This window comes from Acromyrmex echinatior, chromosome 2, assembly GCF_024713525.1.
Source record: "Acromyrmex echinatior isolate Ae372 chromosome 2, ASM2471352v2, whole genome shotgun sequence".
NCBI classification, from domain to species: domain Eukaryota; kingdom Metazoa; phylum Arthropoda; class Insecta; order Hymenoptera; family Formicidae; genus Acromyrmex; species Acromyrmex echinatior.
Window position 1 is genome coordinate 8,534,795 of NC_141853.1, and position 20,100 is coordinate 8,554,894.

Consider the following 20,100-nt stretch of genomic DNA (forward strand, 5'->3'; position numbering starts at 1 on the left):
GTGCATTTTGTTTGATCGAATGAAGAGACGAAGGGAAAAGGGAAGTAGTACATATGTATATATAAACATACTACATGTCAGCACATTGTGAATTGAACAATACGCTTATTATTATTAAAAATACATAGAGATATGTCGGGAATTTGTTGGGAGGTAAATTTTCGCGAATTTTTCTACCGGTTTTGAAGTCGTTCTTTCCATACGTTCCGCTGTTCTCGGAGGACGTCTCAAGAACAATACGGTAGAGCGAGTCGTTTCGTTTAGTAGATTTAAAATTACGGATAATACAGTAATATCGTTTCATTTTAATAAAATAAAATGGTCATTGGTTGGTCCATCCAAGCCCACGAGACTTATTATTAGAAATTTATATAATGAGCACGACATTCTCCGCGCCGCGTAACAAGTCTCGTACTGAGAAATGTATCGATGTTTACAGTAAACATCTGTAAAATTCAGTTCCTATATTCATATTCTTATAGAAAATAAAAGCTATCATTGTATCGTTACGAGCTGGAAATATATTGGCAACCGAAACTGTTTCTCTCAAAAATGTCTGAAGATACACGTTCGATGGAAGAACTAACAGGCGAATGGACAGAATCTCTTTCGATGAATAATCTCTAGAATAGTTAAGAAATTCGTAGAATATAGCCGTAATTTGAATCTATATATTATTTAATATTTTCGTAACATTTTTAATACGGCTGGACGACATTGTAGTTTTTTCGTACCGAGAGTTTCGAAGTATCGTGATTTGTTAATTTGAGATGAAACTCGAAATAGAAATATCCATCCATTGTTATTCTCGTGCAAGAAATGATTTTGGACTGAAAGAAATTTACTTACTAAATGTATCTGTGTCTTATGCATCTAATTGAAACTTATTTCCTACGAGCAATAGAAAAGAGAAATTTAATAGAAGTAAGGCTCATTCTCGAAACGCTCTGTCGTCCAGTACAATCAAGTACAACGAACTTTAAAATACGAACACGGAATAACAAGATTCTATTATAATATCGATTATAAATTATCTATTCGTAAATTTTTTGGGAAAAAAGGGAGTGGAATTTTTTTAAGGATTTAGACTCCGTGTACACGAATGTGTTTTCTTGCTCTACGTAATTATAATATTTTATCGCGCGTAAACTGGAAAATCACGTTAACTTGAATATGCACACATCGACGAAAGAATTGTTTTCGTAAGTAAATAGCTTGAATATTGAAATTCAAATGTTATTTAAGAAGTTTTGGAATTATTATCAAGATCAGAGAATCTTTGGGAAATTGTAAAAAGTGAAATAGAAAGATATAGAGATACAGACAGAAGAAGAAAAAGAGAAGAAGCAAATATATATATATATATGTATATATATTTTATATATAATATAATATTTTAATTAATTTTAATTAACGTTTTATACATATAATATTTAAAATGTTTTTTATATTATATTTTAATTTTTATATTACGTATACTTGAAATATTATTTTTAATTTTTTTTAAATATTTTGTGCTTATTATTTGATCAATCAAATAGATATTTGATAATTATATAAGTGCGAATCTGAGATTGTGATTTTCGAAGTCGTTTGTGAGCATATCCATCATATGTAAAATAAGATTTAAAAAATATAATTATAAATTATACTCTTAGCTGCTAATTACCTAAAAAAAAATATGATTTATAGAATTATATTTAACTACTAATGTTCTAGCATATTGAAAGATTAACGCGTTGGTTGCTAGTAAATAAACATCGTGATAAACATTGAACGCATATTATACGTCATACGTCATCTCGCGCGTCTATTAATGAAATGAAGCTTGCTCGTGCACACGGAGTCTCGTTGCTCACGTGACAACAAACGAGACAATCTCGAATTTCGACAGGGAGTGGAATAAGGAAAAGGAACGGACGGGAGAGAATTAACAGTCGCGGCCCGAGCGCTGGCTTATGCCGAAATATCGTGATTGTCGTCAATTTATTGCTCTAAAAACTTAAATCGAAATTTGCAAGCTGAGCCAGCGCTCTCGCCGCCGCTATATAAAGGCGTCACTATATCCGGGAAATCCCAATTATTTCCTTTTATATTCTTTTTTTTTTAAATCTCAGGCCTAATACTATCCGAGTACTATTGAAATCGGTACGATCGATGGTCAAGTAAGAAAAATTTTGGATTGTCGCGAGATAATGATCCTCACGCTCATTCGCGGGAATAAACAAATACAATTTTTGTGATGTAAAATGTACTCTTTTTCTTTCAACTCTTCGACATCGAGAACTTCGTGAGATCGTACCGACTCCAATGTTGTTACGTTATCGGGCATCTAACTAACGTACGGTACACGCATAATATATACCCGATAACATATGCGTAGTATATTCTTACACGCCCTATAATGATCCTACAACGATCCTACAACGATCCTTGCAGTATTCTCTCTCGTTTTAAATTCTCTTTTTATCGGTACAATGATACAACAGGTACGGATCGCGAAAGGCATTTCTTCTTAAATACTCCAAAAGAGCGGTAAAGATAAGCAAGGACGTACATCGCGCTTCTCTCCCATCACGAGCGCGCAGTCGATTTTTCTTTAGAGAAAAAAATCGATGAAAGACCGGCGTTCGTAATTCACACTGTTACATATCGCGACCTAACGAAGTCTAAAATAAACCCCCCCCCCCTGTTGTTACAATAATTCTTTGTCTTATATTGTGGACGAACACAAAGCTTCGTAAGTTGTCTATATTCTCGCATGAACTTAACTTAACAGTCAGAAAACAGCAGCAATTCTTTCCTGTTCGCCCAAAAAAATATAGGTATTTCGATTTTATTTAAATCAAAGTGATGATTTTTTCTCGTCGCAATGAGATCTGGCGACTACAAAACCACGTATACAAGATTTAAGAGAGTGCACGACTTGTGCAATACCAACACTCAATAGTCTTGATATTTTGAGATAGGAAATAATTCGAATTAAATTGAAAATTAAAAGAAACTAAATATAATTTTACAACAATTATAATTTTCTTTACATATTTTTCTTCATATATTATCGTTAAAAATCAACAAGCAATCAAAATTCAGCCATTCTGTCATATTTCCATTCGATATATTTCCTTGCTTCCTATTAATTTCTTCATCATTTTGCAACGAAATGTATACGAACTATTGAGCATCAGTATACGAGTAAAAAAAGATAAAGGCAATAGGATTTACTCGTCGCCGTACGAAATTAAATCTTTACACACATTCAAATAATAGAATATAAACTGAGTTTCTAGAGGATCACAAAAGTGTCGATAAGTAAATGGGCTCAAATTAAGACGCGCGAAAGAAAGAAATCGTTGCGTGCATGATCATATTGACTTGTGAGCGGCACTCTTTCTTTAAAATACGCGCAAATCCAAGCGATGAGCGCCTCAAAAATTCTACACGTATATTATACATAGATCTTATATCAATCCGACAAAAAAATAATTGTAATAACAGTATCATAGTAATAGTAATAGTACAATAATGTTGATAGACTGTATCTAACTACTAATTGGTGTTCGTACGTTGATCCCTTTTTACATTTTGGTATTTATAGAATGTAGCTTCGTTTTCACTGTTCTCCCATTAAGATTATCCTCTATTTTTCCCTGGATTAAAACTAACAGATTATCGATTCGCTTGTAGCACTCATTTCGAGTGAAGACTATAAACATTTCGTATATATATATATGTACTTATATATATATACTTTTGCACATATTCCAACATGAGACAGTCAATATTCGTTTGGCATTGTTGTTAGTGTTCCTTCATACAGTCGGTTGGCACAGATTTAACGTTTCGTTTCACTGAACCGATTACAAACAATTCTTCATCCTTTAATCGTGCAAATATGATGGCTGGATCATTTTGTTTACTTGTTTTTGTATGAGACTGAGACAATATATGTATTTATATATAAGTATAGATATACAAAACTGACTGTCTCACTTTGGACCGGAGAGACGTCAAATGTCGTACGAAAAATAAATTTGCTCGTCTTAGGAGCAATTTTAGATACTCCCTGACCGATAATGGTCCACTTGCCGAGTATACGAATATAAGAGCTATAAGTAGAGCTACAAATCTCGGGCAAGTTTACGAGTTTACGAGTGAGAAAAATAAGGACTTATTACCGATTGGAAACAACTATGTACGTATATACGTATACGCAAGTATGTGTGTATCTGTGTATGTGTGTATAATTATGTGTGATAATTGTGTCTTAGAGAATAAATTTCGAAGTATCGACAAGAAAAATACGTCAGTATTTGGCAAACACGTAATCGTCAACGTCAAGTAGACAGACGAGGAATATCAGATTATCACGTGGCGATTTACGTTACGTTACGCCGGAAAAAATGCCGCAAAAGAAGTTGCCAGAACGCCAATAATAGCGGCTCTTACGTCACAATTGTTCAGGGCGGTTCAGGCCGTGGCGATCAACACTGAAGGTCAGAGATCGCTCTCCATCTCGTCTGTCGCTAATTGAAAGTGTTCTTGACCTAGTGACATATATCGTTACAGTTCGTATATGAATAGTTATATCTTACTTACTTAGAGTTATATGTTTAACGTTCTAAAGAGACGAAATTTTATTGATGACACTGTCTTGAAATTATAAAATATTTCTTTTATATTTTAACGAAACAAGAAAATTTAGTGAACACGATTGAACAAAGAATGCTATTTTTGTGAACTACTACTTACTTTGCAAATACGCAGCTAGATCGTGATCCTCTGCTATCAACGCGAGTTGATGCGGCGTGTTTCCATGTCGGTCCTTTACCATCAAAGAGGCGCCGCCGGCTACGAGCATACAGCAAATGGAACGACGTTTGTTCTGGGCAGCTTTATGTAAAGCAGTTTGCCCTCTGTGTTGAAACAGAAATAAATTACTTCTTACTTTTGGAATCAAGATGAACAGAAAATGGAGCGATACAAATAAAAATAGATGAAAAAGATAGAAAAAGATTTAACGATTAATATATTCTTAGATTAAATTTTTAATTTTATGATGATCTTTATTTGATTCGTTGATAACTTACTTATCGTTATCGATCATGTTTAAAATCGTTGATGGGGCGCAGGCAATAAGATATCTGACAATGTCTTTGTGTCCGTGCCTCGATGCCAGGTGCAACGCCGTTTGACCAGTTTCATCGATCGACAGAAGCGAGTACCCTTTTTGATGAAACTGCTTCAAGGTCGGCAGATCGCCGATCTTCGCTGTTCTCAATATTTCATCGCAGTTCTTTTCTAGTAATTCAGTAGTGAATCCGTGAACTCTCGAGTTCAGGCCAAAGAGTCTGTCGCGAGGGCTGCAAATAGAAATGAGAAATCCAAATTAGGGCAGCCTCTTCTCTCTGCACGCAAGCTACTTTTGCAACATCGCGGACAGTGAATAATTATTATCCGAATAAATTATCCGAGCAAAGATAATTGAAGTGTACGGTCGAATGAAAGTTTACGTAACGCTCGTGTTGAGTTTTCTTTAGAATAATCCATAATATATCATCAAGTCGCGATACCTTTTACACCGTCTAAAAGGCACTCATGTGGAATAAAGGTCTACCCGCTTTGAAAGCCACCAGTGGTCTTCATTCGAAGTTTCCTGTCTTCTATCTAACGTCGCATAGACACCCCTCTTGGCTCTCGATCATTCGGATAATTAATGGCACGCCCGGACTAACACAAGATTCTAAACATTCAAGATTCTAAGAACCTTACCTGATAAAAGCGAGAGATCGGTCAACCTGATGCTGCGACTGTTCGGTACGAGCGATTGCGACATGAGAGTTTTGCTTCAGGGACTCGCGTCTTATATAGGAGTTTGACTCGCCGTTTTTGTTCGACTCGCTCGGCGGCACATCCAAGGAGTTCCGATTTGTCGGATTCTTCGGCCTGACACCATTCTGACCTTCGGAAACGCTCTCTGGCTGTCTGGAAAGTTTGATCTTCCCGGTGACGGAAAGATGTTCCTGCTCCCGTGTATCTTCGTTCGGTCGATTTGTCTTCTCTGTTACGGCTGGCATCTCCTTTAGACGTTCGTCGCTATATCGTATATCATATCATGCGTTTTGAAAAAAAAAAAAAATATTTAATGCTAGATCCGTATGAAAATACTCCACGTACCTCGGTAAGTGAATTTGCGCGGTTTTGACTTCCTGGTTCACGACGATCTGACTTGGTCCCGCTTGGCCGCCGGATTGCTGCTGCACAGCGTCTTCATCGAGTATGTATACAGCGTCCACGGCGACGTCCGTTACGTAATGCAACTGCTCCTGGCCGCGATCGATCCTGAAGAATCTTTCCGCAGTGCACGCTAGAAAATAGAAACTACACGTATTTTGCGCATTTTTTACATAGAGGATCATGCGCGAATTTGCAAATAATTCGCGCGAGAGACGGTACTCACAGTCAAGGAAACAGCACGAATCCATATTATAATCTTTCGTCAAGAGTTTCCTTAGGCTTTCTAAATCGGTCGCAGCGTCAAGATCGAGCGGTTCTGCGAACCACGACTCTGCCACATCCTTCAACATCTCCTTGTTATGATGATATGCCTCGTAATCCGACATCTTTATCCTCATCACGGGCAGCTTTAGCCTGTCTAATCTTGCTGTGTGTTGATGTGGCTTTCCCGTATTCCTTCTTTTTGCTAACATCGTAGCCTTATTTAACATACTTAAAGTTATGATGGATGGTAATAGGCGACAAGCCTCTCCGTCAACCTGTAACATTTTATAAAATATTATATAGTTAAATTAGATTATATAGAGAATGATATATGAATATTTATCGGATAAAATTACAAGAATAGGTTTTATTTTTATTATACTAAAAAATTTCTCTTTATTCGCAAAAATGTATGAATAATATTCAACGATTAAAATCAACTTATTAGGATATTTCATGAAAATGAAAAAAGAAGGCGACTTAGATTCGTATTAGTTAAAGAAAAGAATTCATGTGATTAAAGATATAAAAAAATACGAAATAAGATAATTCTAGGTATCTGTATGCGAATTGTTACCAAAACAATGGCTATTTAAGTACGATGCAAAAATTACGCTTGCCTGCATTGGTATAGTTTTTGTAGTGATCAGTTTGGCCGTGCTGCATTGTACTATGCATGTACCGTGTCCACGTGCTTGTAGAAGAGGTAGTTGATAAGTGGTTAAGCCGACTACCTCGATCAAGCCATCGTCCATGGCGGGTTCTCTAGTACCACTTCCCGCACTCCACGGATGCGTCCCACCGCCGTAAGAAGCGATATTCAAGAACAGTATCGCATGAACCCGGTGCTCTCTCAATTTCGGCGTCATGTCCTGACCGTCGCATTCCAACGTCACGAAATCCGAGAGATCTTTCCATTTTGTGAGCAACAAGTCCTTGCAGCCCATTTGTCCATAGAACAATTTGTTCCTCATTCTGGAGTTAAACTTCTCCGGATGAGCTTCTATAAACGAATCGTAAGCGGATTTATCAAATAAAATCCACTTTCACATACAATACATTTTATATCGGATATAAAGAGAAATGTTATTTAATTAAATAATAAAAAAAGAAAAAAAATTCTTAAGATCAATGCATTTTGAGTTCACAGAACGAAATCTTGATCGGTCACACAATCGATTTCATATTCTTGAATTAGATTCTAGGATCACAACATCTGTGATATTATCGATGTAACTTACAAAGAAATCGTCGGAATTGTCTTTCATCGAGTTTAAATTAAGGAAGCATAACATCCCTTATTTTTGAGGGATCGTTTCTACCCCTAAACGTTGAGAGATAAGCAAAATAAAAATATACAGATCTAATATTCTTTTTTATATTCTACAGAATATCTGAAGCCATTAAACTTGAGAGTCTGACGGTTCCTTTGTTAATGCAAGTAAAAATTTAAAATCAAGTCTCACCTCGTGCTTCGTGAAACTCGAGGGCGATGTGAGCATCCACACCGAGGGAAAAGTAATTGTTAACAACGTTGAGCGGTAGATTTTCCTTGCCCTTGCCGCCATCGTCGTCGTTTTTGGAGTCGGGATTCCTCTCAACCTTCAGTTGCCATCTGTCCAACAGGGTGGTCTCACTGTCACCTATGCTCATCAAGATCTTGCCGATCGGCTCGTCTTTGTAACCACCTCCCCACCCCAATGCTCTCGCTAGATCATTTCCGGTACCCAGAGGAAGTACCCCAACCGCTGGTGCTGGATAAACGCCGATTTGATCTAGGATCGACAGGACCCAACCGACCGTACCGTCGCCGCCACAAGCCAACACGCGCAAATTTGGAACCTTCTTGAAGAGTTCCAATCTGCAAGATGACAATATATTTTTACTTGTTGACTAACTCAATCTTTTTCTTTGTCTCTACATTATGTGTCATCCTTGTCAGTTGTTCATATCTATTTTTATTTAGCAGATTTACTCACCCCATTTTTGGACCACCCTGCGTCAAATCGAAAACCTGTCTTGGATTGAGTAACCATTGAAACTTCTGTAGCAATTTCGCTCCTTGATTACCGCCGGATTTCGGATTTATGAAAACTAACACCGGCTTTACCGTGGCCGTGGGTATAGGCTTAACGATCCACAACTCTCCCTGATCCTTTTCTTTTTCTTTCTCTTTCTGTTCCTTCTCTTTGTTTTTCCGGCGATAAGAGCCATCGCCAGATTTTTTTCTTCTGGGGGATCTCCTCAAGCTACTCTTGAAACTACCCTTACGAGGAAGTTTCACGATCCATGACGGCGGCACTACGATCGAGGCGTGAGTGCCCAATTCGCAGTTCTCACCTATTTTCTGTACGTTAAAGCATGACTCCTTATTGTGATAAGCGGCCTTGCACCAGCTGCAGCTCACCGCCACGATTTCTCTGGAGCTGAAGCTGAGCTTCGATTGGAAGGACTTGCCGCAGTTGGCACACTTGCCCTTCTGCGATCGTCGATGGACCCAGTGATGATGGGTTGTCGTTTGCTCGCGGTACTGACGTACACCTACATCGCGAAAGCTCGGCTTGCAAGCGAACTCTAAACCTCCGACACAGCAGGCGTGAGCCACTACACGACAAGCTGGACACTTCAACCGGGGTCCATGTTTCTAAATGGTAAAAAAAAAAACAAAGGACGATGTCGATCCGATTAATCAAAATCTCGAATGCATTTGTCATTTTTAAGCATCATCCGTTTTATTTTTGCGACTTACAGAACAGTCATTGACGTAACAGAAATCACCGGATGTAGCGGTTGGTACCCAAAGATGTTCGCCATTAAACGCATTTGGACCCCAATCTGGAGTCGACCGAGGTTCACGATGACCACTCGAACTACCCCCGTCTCTACTATCTTCTCCACTATCCTCTCTTCTTCTAGAATCATTACATGAGGCGCTCACAAAACTTTTTTCGACTTAATTTGTATTAAGTAAGTGTATATGTTCTACTGCGCTAAATTAAAATAATCACAAAAGAATAATTTTCACACTCTACTTTCTACTTTCTATTTATTTATAATAAAATATTTTTATAATTTCGTATTTAAATATGAACTTCATCCATATCGCATAGAAATAAGATAGGATGCAAAAGAAACATAACACGTATATCATTATATATATAATTCAAATTGCCTTTGCTCATGCTTTTTTCATGAGGATCCGATAGCGCGAGAACAGAGAAAATCATGTCGTATCCTTGAAATGATAATGATGTCCTCAAAGATTTAAGCTATATGAATAATTTAAAGTCTACCAGTCTACCTTCCTGCTTGATGAAATGTGCATTCAAAAATAGAATATAAAAATTTAACGACTACAGTAGCCTATAGCGAGCTTTTTTTATGTACGACATCTTTGATTTGTGTAATAATTAATAAATAACAGTAATAATCATACCACACGAAAAGTGTAATATAGCTCCCATGTAGGTATAACTTTTTGATCAATAGCTTCCAAATATTTAATTCCTTGCGATAATATATTACTTTGTCTTTTAATACATAAACATAATTTTTCAGAGATAAGTGTTATCTTTCTAATTTATGGAAATGTTATTCTAAATAATAATTCACGAGAGAAGTAGCGATATACAGGCCTTTTAAGTAGAATCATAAATAGAGGAAAGAGACGAAAATAGTAGCACGATAAGAGAAGCCTTTTCCTACATATTTTTTTAAAACTTTAGATAATTTATTTTTGTCAGAATTTAGGATAGAGTTCTATTCATAATGTCACTTATCATATTTAAATAAAAATATTTAACAATAAGATTAGAAATAAAATTGTTTATGTTAAATACATTACTTTAAATACGAAGCGCCACTACAATCTGAATATGTTGAACTATTATATACATATATTCATTTAAATGAATTTTCAGAAATGATAATTGCGCACTGATATGGTTATCAGACTTTCAACGCAATCAATCTGAAATATTAATAATTCCCCCAAATTTCCCAAATTTAATCTTAAAAAACTGTAATTTATTATTATTGCGTTGAAAGTCCGACAATATCGGCACGCAATTATCATTTCTGAAATTAATTCATTTAAATGAATATATATAATAGTTAACACTTTAACATTCAGACGTAGTGGCATTTCGTATTTAAAAAATATTTAAATTTTCGTTTTAAACTGAATATATTTTAATCTAATTATGTATATAAAATATAAAAAGTTAAAAATATGAACAGATAACAAATTAAGAATTAACAGAGAAGATGATAGAAATATAAAATATCTTGTATGATTTTAATTCATAAAATTAACATCGTGATTTAATTACGAATTATTTCAATTCCATTTATATTTGATTAGCATTCTAATAACACGAATCGATGTATATATATATATATATATATATATATATATATATATATATATATATGTTATATACACTATAAATTTTCATTTTTAAGAAAAAGAATTTAATATGCTAATATTAGTGCCCATTTTTATCCCAGAAAATTCTATGACCCATATTAAGAATATGCTTTTATTCGCGCGTATTTAGCATATATAGTTCACATTATATATATGCTATAGATTTTCAGACATAAAAGCTCATATTTATCGATAAAAGCGCGTTCTGAATGCAGGTCTTTGCTTCCACCATCATCTCTAACAGCAAGATTAAGAGTCGGTTGCTCCCTCTTTAGATAAACTATATGGTAATTTATCTAATGGACAAAAGAGAAAGAGAGGACGAAAACGAGAGCAAAAGAGCGAATAAATTGAAATTTATCGAAAGAAAGAGAGAGAGAGAGAGAGAGATGTGGAACAACCCACTCTTCTAATCTATATTATTAATCAAGATACATAACTCCATCACACAGTCGATACAAAAATGTAAACAAAATCATTTTATAAAGTTTATTTATTTCATGCTCAAATTGAACTAAAGAATTATCAAAATAAGAAAAGGAAAAATAAATAAAAACAGCTGCGATATTATTTGCGTCAAAAGACTGTTTATGCATCTCATATTTGCCGATAAATAACTAAAGTTTAAGTGCTACAATCGCGTAACAAAATAAGACGTGTGACTTAAAAACATGCTCATTAATACGATCTTGGATTGCGTCGTGCTTAGAACATTCCGAGGGGATCACGGCTCCATCCAATCAGACGTACCCACCCTATCGGAGGTCGTGACTCTTTCCCAGGTAGCAGCGCCGTGTACCTCGTTCTCGCGTCCGTCGGCAGCACAATGTCGACACTCTTCGACCTAATACTCTGTTGCGGCACTGCCAACGAGTCCGCGTCGACTACGCCGCCGTTCTTATTGTTATTGAAACACGAGTCTACGGAAGCGGCGCGATCTCGCTTCAGCTCCGGCACCGTCAGAAAAATGTCACGTACGACAAACTTGGACCTGCACGGCTCGACGGCCTCATTCTCTTCGTCGTCGTCGTCATCGTCCGCTTCTGACGCAGTTGAGGTTGACACGACAGCGGAAAGGTGCTCCAAGGGGAAAGTGGTCAAGGCCTCCTGCCTGGACAGCCTGCGTTGTCTCTCCGGGAACTCTGGTCTGACCTCAGAGTCCGGCTCGGTAGGTGTATCTTTGGTTATCTCGGATGGGACGTATTGTGACTCACACGAGTCATCGGATGTCAGGGTGACCAGGATCTCCGGGCTACCCTCTCTTTTGTTCTCATCCTCCGATTCGTTCTCGGACAGATCTGAACTATCACCTTCACGGACCTCCCCGGCGTCAATCTCTTCTCTGGAGATGTCCTCGGCCAGCCAGAGATTCCGATATTCCTCGACGCAGGCACAGTGGTAACATCCGGAGACTTGAATAGTTGGAGTTTCCGGTCGCTCGATTCCACCTGCTGGAAGTTGACTCGGGGACGAAGTGGAACTCGCCGAATACGCGTCTAAACTCTTGGAACGTTGACCGGTCAGCTGAGGTACTTTTAAAGTTGAAGAGCCCCTCCTGCCGCGCATCGATTCTTGCGATCTTGCCGGAGAACACGTGGAGGACGATGAGGAGGTACGGTCGTCCTGTCGCTGTGTCTGCAACTGTATCTCGTCGAAGGAGGCCGACCTGATCTGCTTGGGCACCTCGAGACTAGATTGGGACTTCATTTCTGCTCCCGTAGGAGTGCGCGACCTTTTGAAGGTCGAGCGCAGCTTCTGCATCGTCGCTTAATAGCTACCTGGCGACGCTATCGTCCGCAATAGCGGACGTTCCGCTGCTCTCTCTTAATAAGAACGACCTTCTGGATAAGACACAAACGGCCGTGTTGCTTTCCTCACTCTCTTCTTCGTCCTCGAGATTGGATATGCCGTCGTCTTCTTGGATTGTCTTCCGCTTAAACGGCGACTGGATCGCTTGCTTACAAGTCGAACAGAACAATGATGATGATGATGATGATGATGATGATGATGTTGATGACGACGACGACGCGACCGTCTCTTCTTCCAGCTTGAACTTAGCTGCCGATTTGCAGCCCATTCTAAGTACTTTCGCCGGCCAGAGTTACACCGAAATCCTTTGTTCGACAGTTCTCAAAAATAATTCGTTCGAATAATGAGCGTTAATCGACTAATCACGATGGAAAAGAAAAAGCAAATAATTTATCAAGAGACCAGAGGAACGTTCGGGAAGAAGAAATAGAAGCTGGGATTTACAGCTGTTTCTCAATGTTAGATACAATTTTTCGTATAAAGTGCTATTTACTTGAAAGTAAATTGCGATTCCAGTTTTATAGAAACGTATGGTCACTGTCGATTTTGTTTCGTTGTCAATTAATTCTTCAAATATTTTCTCGCTGCTTTCAGCACAATTTCAAAATATATGGGAACAAAGCTTCCAATTATCCCCCAGCACTGCAGCAAAGTTTTATGTATTCGATCCGAAATATGTCAAATGTGATAATCATCAGCGACACGTGAATTCCATGAAAAATATCTCGTTATATTCAGAGCGAGAACACAATTCTGACAAACTTGACGGTGATTAATCGAAGTGGGCAAATTTTCATCCGTCATCTGCTTTGTTTTCTGCGTTTGTCAACCCTCGCATCTACCTTCGCACTCAATCACCCTCCCCCTCCCCTCTCTCTCTCTCTCTTTTCCTCTCTCCTCCTCTCCTTTGTCTCAATGTTTCTGTCTTTACCTTCCTATCTCCCTTTTTCTTTCCTCACTACCGCCCCTCACAGCGCGGTTCTCTCCTCTTGAGTGACTGGCATCATCGATCGTTTTCCAGTACCGGAATTTATTTTCACAGTGACGCGTGATAATCGGGGTCGTCGAGGTCGTGTGCACTACTGTCGCGGCACGAGGCAAAATCGAGCCAAGATGATTCCGATGAGACCGGAGATCGATTGATCCTCATTGTCATCCTCAAGAGATATGTTCCAGTTGACTTGAACGTCTTCAAGATTTCGCGCTCATCGTTGAACATATCGACAATCTGTCGAATGTCAATTGTAACAAAGGTTAAAATTTCTTGAGAACGGACGATCGTTCGGTGCCAAGAGACAATCGACGAATATTCACCAACGAGGCTCGTTCTTTCGAACGACCTTCGCCACGTCGTCGGTCGATCCATAAACTCGATCAATGATAGAATACATTCCACGGAAACTCGCGCACCGCTTCACTCTCTCACCACCCTCAAGATTCGTTCTTTCTCTTTCTTTCTTCCTATCTCTTCCTCGTCTTCCCCTTTCTCTCTCAAACGCAATATCTTTCGGGTAAGAAACACCTACGCACCGTCTACGAGCCAAACGCGTCGCGTCGTCGCGCAAGAGATGAATTCAACGACGGAATCCTATCACTCGAAAATTTTCGTCCTTTGCTCGCGGGGTTTCTTTTCGAAACCCGCGCATTTCGGAAGGGTGTCCTCTCTCCACGCGGGTCGTCGTTCTTTTGCGACCCGCGAGAAAAACGTACGGTGATACCGATTTTACGACGAGACGATAGCAACGGAGACGCGACACGACGCGGCGCGGCGAGATTGCCGGTCGGACTAACGCAAGCTCGTCCAGGCTCGTCGATGACCGATGTCGAAAGGGGTGAGAGAGAACGCGGGCGGTTGTACGTGTGCACCCACCATCCTCCCCCGTACACCCCCTGGTCGTGCTCCGCTCATGCGCCCTTCGCAACGGATTACCTCTCAGAGAGGTGTCACGACCTGCGCGCAATAATATAAAGCGTATTGGTCAGGAATCGGGGTTCATACGATAAAAAAATGAGAGAGAGAGAGGGATATTTTACACGAGACCGACAGTCATCGAGCAGTGTTAATGGCGTTTGTATTATTCAGATATTTGAGATATTCGAATATCATGTTTCATAACATTTTGTTTGTTCAGTCGAAAATACGTATTTAATGGGATTTGTAGATATAGTTTGAATCTTTTTCTCTCTCTCTCTCTCTATTTTCTTTCTTTCTCTCTTTCTTTTCTTTTGATCTAAAAAAAAATCCAAATATCATTTTCATCTCGTATAGCTTTTATAAAATAAACTACCGTAAAGTAAACGTCATAAAGCAAAATTTACATTCACTCTACCGAACGCTTCTCTTTCTCTCCGACGTTTGCAAATATCAGTCCGAAAATCACCGCTGCATTAAATTCTCATGTTTACGGTGAATTCACGCTGAGTTGCAACCATAACGCGTGATCAGTAACATGACCTTAAAGAATCTACCGAGAAGACGTTAGTGCTATGTAGGTTGCAAATTAAAAGCATCGTAACAGTTGAGTCGATAACAATTCCGGTGTTATCGAGGAATTAAAATATCTATCAATATCTATCAAAAGACATTAAGATCGCGCGCTAATCTTGTTAAAAAAAAAATCGGACTGAATCATTTTTTTTTCTTTTTTCTTTTTTTTCTTCTACAAATATAACCGAGTAATCTTTCGTCCAAAAAGAGAGAGATCGCTGTTCAAGTTCCGTAGTTAGATAACTGCTGACCTTATCTCCGAATCGGACGGTATAGGATCTTCGCGGCATCTTAAGTTCGTGCCCTCCGCGAAATGCACCCGGTGTCCTAGCTTCGGGGCCAACTCGAGCAACCTACAATGCACACGAGAAACGCCCAGATGGTGGTATACGATCAGCACACGTGGAGCGTAACGTCTACGAGATCTTTTAGCCGTTTCTTAACCGTCTCACCTTCGATACGCTTCCGTTAAGGAACCGACCGGCACGGATCGACACCTCAGTGTAAAGGGATTTGTAGCCGGATCATCCGAAGTTGTTTATTAGTTCGAAGTGTGATTCTTCGGGCAATACGTTATTCGCTTATCTGTATGTGATTGTGTATTCATTATATACAGCATATAGATTCGGTGGTGTAAAGTTAAGGCTCGGATATTAATTAAAATGAATTCTACTTGGTTGAATTATTTTTAACATTTCCAGATGGAAACGATCAAACAAAATCTATTGAAGGTATTATTATATTTCGCGTGAAACGTGACTTGTGGAGTATTATATATTCTATATACAATAGTATGTCACGGCTTTATAAGTTGTAAGCCTTTTTTTTTTCTTCTAAGCTAAAAAAAAAAGGCGAATTTCTGTATAACAAGCGGAATTTAATATCTTCTAAGAGGCTCTCAACGTTTCAAGTTAAAGTTAGGTGTAGAGTTTAATGAGGGATTTTTAGTGTCTTGCAATAAGCTATATTTATAAATGTTTAACAAGTCCTGATCACGTAATGACCTCGAGTTTCATAAAACGAGGAGAACATAATTTCCGGATTATAGAAGTACAATCGCGTAATCACACTAGTGATTGCACGATTGTGATTAGCAATTTGCGATTACTTTTTAACTAAATCAGAAAAAAGCAAAGCATTCATTAATTTCTTTTCTTCAACTTGTTGAAGAAAATAATCGTCAATCGCCAATCACAATCGCGCAATCGCTAGTAACTAATTACGAGATAATTCATCGCAACAAAAATAATTGTTCTAGCTTAATCTAATCATGAAAGAATGTCAACACGAATTCATATATGGACCAGAAACTCACGTGATTTTTATTGTAATCACCTCGCCAGACGGTTTCGATATCAAGCAACACAACGCGCACCTCTGCCAGTTCATTCTCGTGATCGGTTTCCACCTCGAAACACGCGACTGATACAAAGAAAGGAAGGGAAAAAAAACGCAAGAATAATTGCAACACAATCGCCGTTTCCCGCACTCTTACTCCCGCTAATCTTTCGTAACCGCGAATTATGTCATTTCTATGTAATAACACCTGGTACGCCTGTACTTTTTCTGTGTAGCACCAACCTGTCACTCACAAACACCTGCTATCAGCCATTGATGATGTCACTCGTTTAATTTCTGAACGAAATAACGTCCAACAAATTACCTCCTAATTAATTGTGGTCAAGTTATGCGTTATGAAGCGCAATACTCGATTCCGATATTCAACCGCAATAAAAGCGTACTGTCGGTTTCGTAAGACGTATCACGTTTAATAACAGTTCTAACATCATTCAAGATCATTCTCACAATTAAATATTACGAAACGCGAACAACGAGAAAATGCAATGAAAAGAAGATACTTCCAAATCTCATTGAGTCTTTAATAACTTTAAAACGTTTCAATGAATTCTTTCTGGAAAAACATGATTTTCATGTTAAAATAGATTTAAAGTTCTTTAGTCTCGTAAGCAAATTTCTTCGAAATTTTAATTTAAAGAAATATAATAAAATCGTTATTAATAATCTATTGACGTCAACGATGATTTCTTGAAATTTTGCAGAAAATCAATTGTCGATTGCAGAAAAAAAAAACTATTGTTGAAATATTAAAATATTGACCAAAATAGAATTATGTAAAAAATTGATTTTCTCTCGATACCTCCACGCGAAACATTGCGATATCTTTCAGAGTATGACACATTAAATAAATATTTTCCTCTTCCTTCGAGCTAACTGCCGATTATTCAAACGTATTGTCTTGCGACATGCCTATTCTGGCTTAATTATCGCATTTCATAGCGGTGTTCTCGTATACGAAAATACACTCGGTAACTGCACTTGAACTTTACTCGCGCAATACGAAACGTGCGTCCGCGTCCGAAAACAATTGAGAGCAGATTACAGAGGTGGCTGGCTTATTGTTAGGCTCCGTCTGTTTCGCCTTCTTCGCGTTTTGCCACGTTTGTCCTTCTACGGCGATGACAGTAAGACAGACAGTAAGAGAGAGAGCTACAATCCCGCTCACGCATTACAAGCCGAGATCTGCTCGTAATGCGTACATTTATTTTATTGTGAGTTTATTATTTATGAATCAGACTCGGTTGGAGAGGGGAGGAAGGGGAGGAATAAATTATATGTTACATATAGAATATTAAGTTGCTAACCTTTGTCATTTTTCCGGTTTCAACAAGTTTTTGCATTGTCCACAATCTTGCTTTAAGAGACCGTAAATCGTAAGCTCTAAGCTGTTAGGGTTGCCGCACACAACATTCCGCAACAGTGACCGTAAGACGTAAACTTAAGCCGATGAGCCAATCAGGATATTCCTTTAGGTCTACGTAATCTAACGGAAATAACAGTAAACTTATCTATAACCTCGCAATAAGGTGCATTTCCGGTTGAAACTCGCCTTATGGTTAAATTTACTGCTATTTCTATTTCTATTAGAATACGTAGATCTAAAGCAGTATCCTGATTGGCTGATCAGCTTAAATTCACGTCTTAAGATACTGTTAAAGAAATTTTGCAAGGCTGTCTGCGGCAGCCTTAAGGTCGTAAGAATTGGATTTTGCTCAATTCGCTTAAGTCTAAAGGCCATGGCACGCAAAAAATTTAAGACAGTAAGCAGTAAGAAAATCAACATGTTGAATTGGCTACTGCTTACGTTACGGCTTTATGGACTCTACTCTGATTAGTCAATTCGTTTACGTTTTATTGCCTAAGTTTGTGTGCCATGGCTTTTACGGTTAAAGACTGTGCAAAAACAGTTTAAAGACAAAAATTATTGTCACTTAGTCTCTTTCGATTTATGACTTCAGGTCTCTTAAAGCAAAGTTGTGAATCTTATCGCGTTTCCGTCAGCAATGGAACTGTATTGCTGAGATCGGCGTTAATGAATGATGCTGTATAAATGCGAAGTGAGTAATAACTAGTTTTTCATTCGCGTGATTCTGCTGTAAGCAAAATGAAGCAATAATATATTGCAAGAGGCGAATCATTTAATTGACAGAACGAAGGAGAACCAGCTCTTTTTGGAGTCACGTTTTCAATACTCGTCTCTGTTACCTTCACTTAAAGGGAACGTTCATTATATCTTGAGCAAAAAATTATTCCGCCAGGAGCTCGCTTAAAGAAGAAGAACGAGACCCACCGTCTTTAAATCAATAAAAACGTATCCGTAAAGAAAGTTATTTATAACTACGGAAACTACTTGGAAACTCGGATATATCTTTGTCACGATTTAAAGGATTATGTGAAGTAGTAATATATAATCTCCTTGCCTATTCCTTCCATATACGCTTATTTTATTTAGAATAGTTGATGTGCCGAAACGAATGTGTCATTTTTACGTATAAAAAAATAAATTACGTGGTGAAACATTCGCTATCTTTACCCTTCTTCGATCCTGTCATCCTCCTTCTCTGGTTCCTGTTTACTCTCCTCCTCCTCTTCCGCCATATCTTCGCGAATAAATCCAATTACGAAACTCCGGAAATTAAACGAAAGAACGACGAGAAACTTTCCTCAATGTATTCTCTGTCAGCAAAACGACAGAGAAACGTTACTCGATCGAATCCTGCGATTCCATCATACGATTTCTCATGACTAACTTACGTGAAATAACTCGGGATGTCGTCGGAGCTTATTATGGCTTCTGAAAACTTGCAAAGTCTCAATTCTATTTTCTATAATACTATAATAGCATTACCGCTTATCTGTACGTGTATATATTAACGTCACGCGTATGTGCGATGAAAAATAATGATGGTGAAAAAACAAACAAGCGAAAAAATCTGAATGTAGTTTACGAAGGATTTAATTATTTTTAATATACATTATAATTACTTTTAATATACATTATTTTTGGAAATATTCGATTACACTGCTCATCTCAATACATTGTATCAATTTAATCGAATTCTGTCGTATTAAGTGGATCAGAATTCGAATAGGTATTAATCGATGGTTTAATTATTTTTAATATATATTATTCTAAAAAATACGATACATTATATCAATTTAATCCAATTCTATTATATTAGGTGGATCAGAATTTAAACAAGTATTAATCGGTTTTAAAATTCATTTAAAAATTAATTTCGAGCAAGGTTTCGAGGCTACATTGTTAAGTGCTACAATATCGTTTTTTCTCTATTTATTATTTAGTTTAAAAAGTCATAGATAACGCTAAAATATTGTTCTAATTAAAGCGATAGGATCAGGACGTTAAGCTGAGATGAAAAACTTTTATTTAATCTTGTTTTCTTTGTGAGGAAAAAATATGTATTGCAATAATCAATATTCGATTTGTATTTACGTATCTATCATTTCGATTTGTATGCATTTACGTATCTATCAATGCATTAATTTCACC

General features: G+C 37.8%; 1 protein-coding gene and 1 long non-coding RNA gene across 4 annotated transcripts; both read right to left on the reverse strand.

Moving 5' to 3' along the window:
* Positions 1-85: 85 nt before the first annotated feature.
* On the reverse strand, positions 86-12,691 carry rdgA (retinal degeneration A). 3 transcript variants are annotated; one of them, XM_011065603.2, is made up of 11 exons: positions 11,685-12,691; positions 9,251-9,410; positions 8,481-9,145; positions 7,968-8,362; positions 7,122-7,504; positions 6,461-6,776; positions 6,178-6,367; positions 5,773-6,096; positions 5,091-5,363; positions 4,753-4,916; positions 86-4,547 (listed from the first exon to the last, which is right to left on the reverse strand). In XM_011065603.2, exons 1-11 carry the CDS (start codon positions 12,689-12,691, stop codon positions 4,498-4,500), a joined length of 3,927 nt encoding a protein of 1,308 aa, XP_011063905.2. In that variant the 3' UTR covers positions 86-4,497. The 3 variants fall into 3 exon arrangements, with proteins under 3 accessions (XP_011063905.2, XP_087259056.1, XP_087259057.1); XM_087402930.1 differs by having other exon boundaries at positions 9,251-9,413; XM_087402931.1 differs by lacking the exon at positions 5,773-6,096 and having other exon boundaries at positions 9,251-9,413.
* A 2,787-nt stretch (positions 12,692-15,478) lies between these two features.
* Positions 15,479-19,108, reverse strand: LOC147910448 (uncharacterized). The gene is made up of 2 exons (XR_015544120.1): positions 16,543-19,108; positions 15,479-15,812 (listed from the first exon to the last, which is right to left on the reverse strand). It is a non-coding gene; the product is annotated as an uncharacterized LOC147910448 (long non-coding RNA).
* Between the last annotated feature and the right edge of the window lie 992 nt (positions 19,109-20,100).

Excerpts from the sequence above, each read along its gene's own strand:
- rdgA (XM_087402930.1), bottom strand. The coding sequence starts at position 12,691 with ATGCAGAAGCTGCGCTCGACCTTCAAAAGGTCGCGCACTCCTACGGGA. Across the intron at positions 8,363-8,480 it reads CAGGGTGGTCCAAAAATGGG|ATTGGAACTCTTCAAGAAGG; the intron begins GTGAGTAAATCT and ends GTCATCTTGCAG. Across the intron at positions 6,368-6,460 it reads TTCGTGCTGTTTCCTTGACT|CGTGCACTGCGGAAAGATTC; the intron begins GTGAGTACCGTC and ends TCTATTTTCTAG.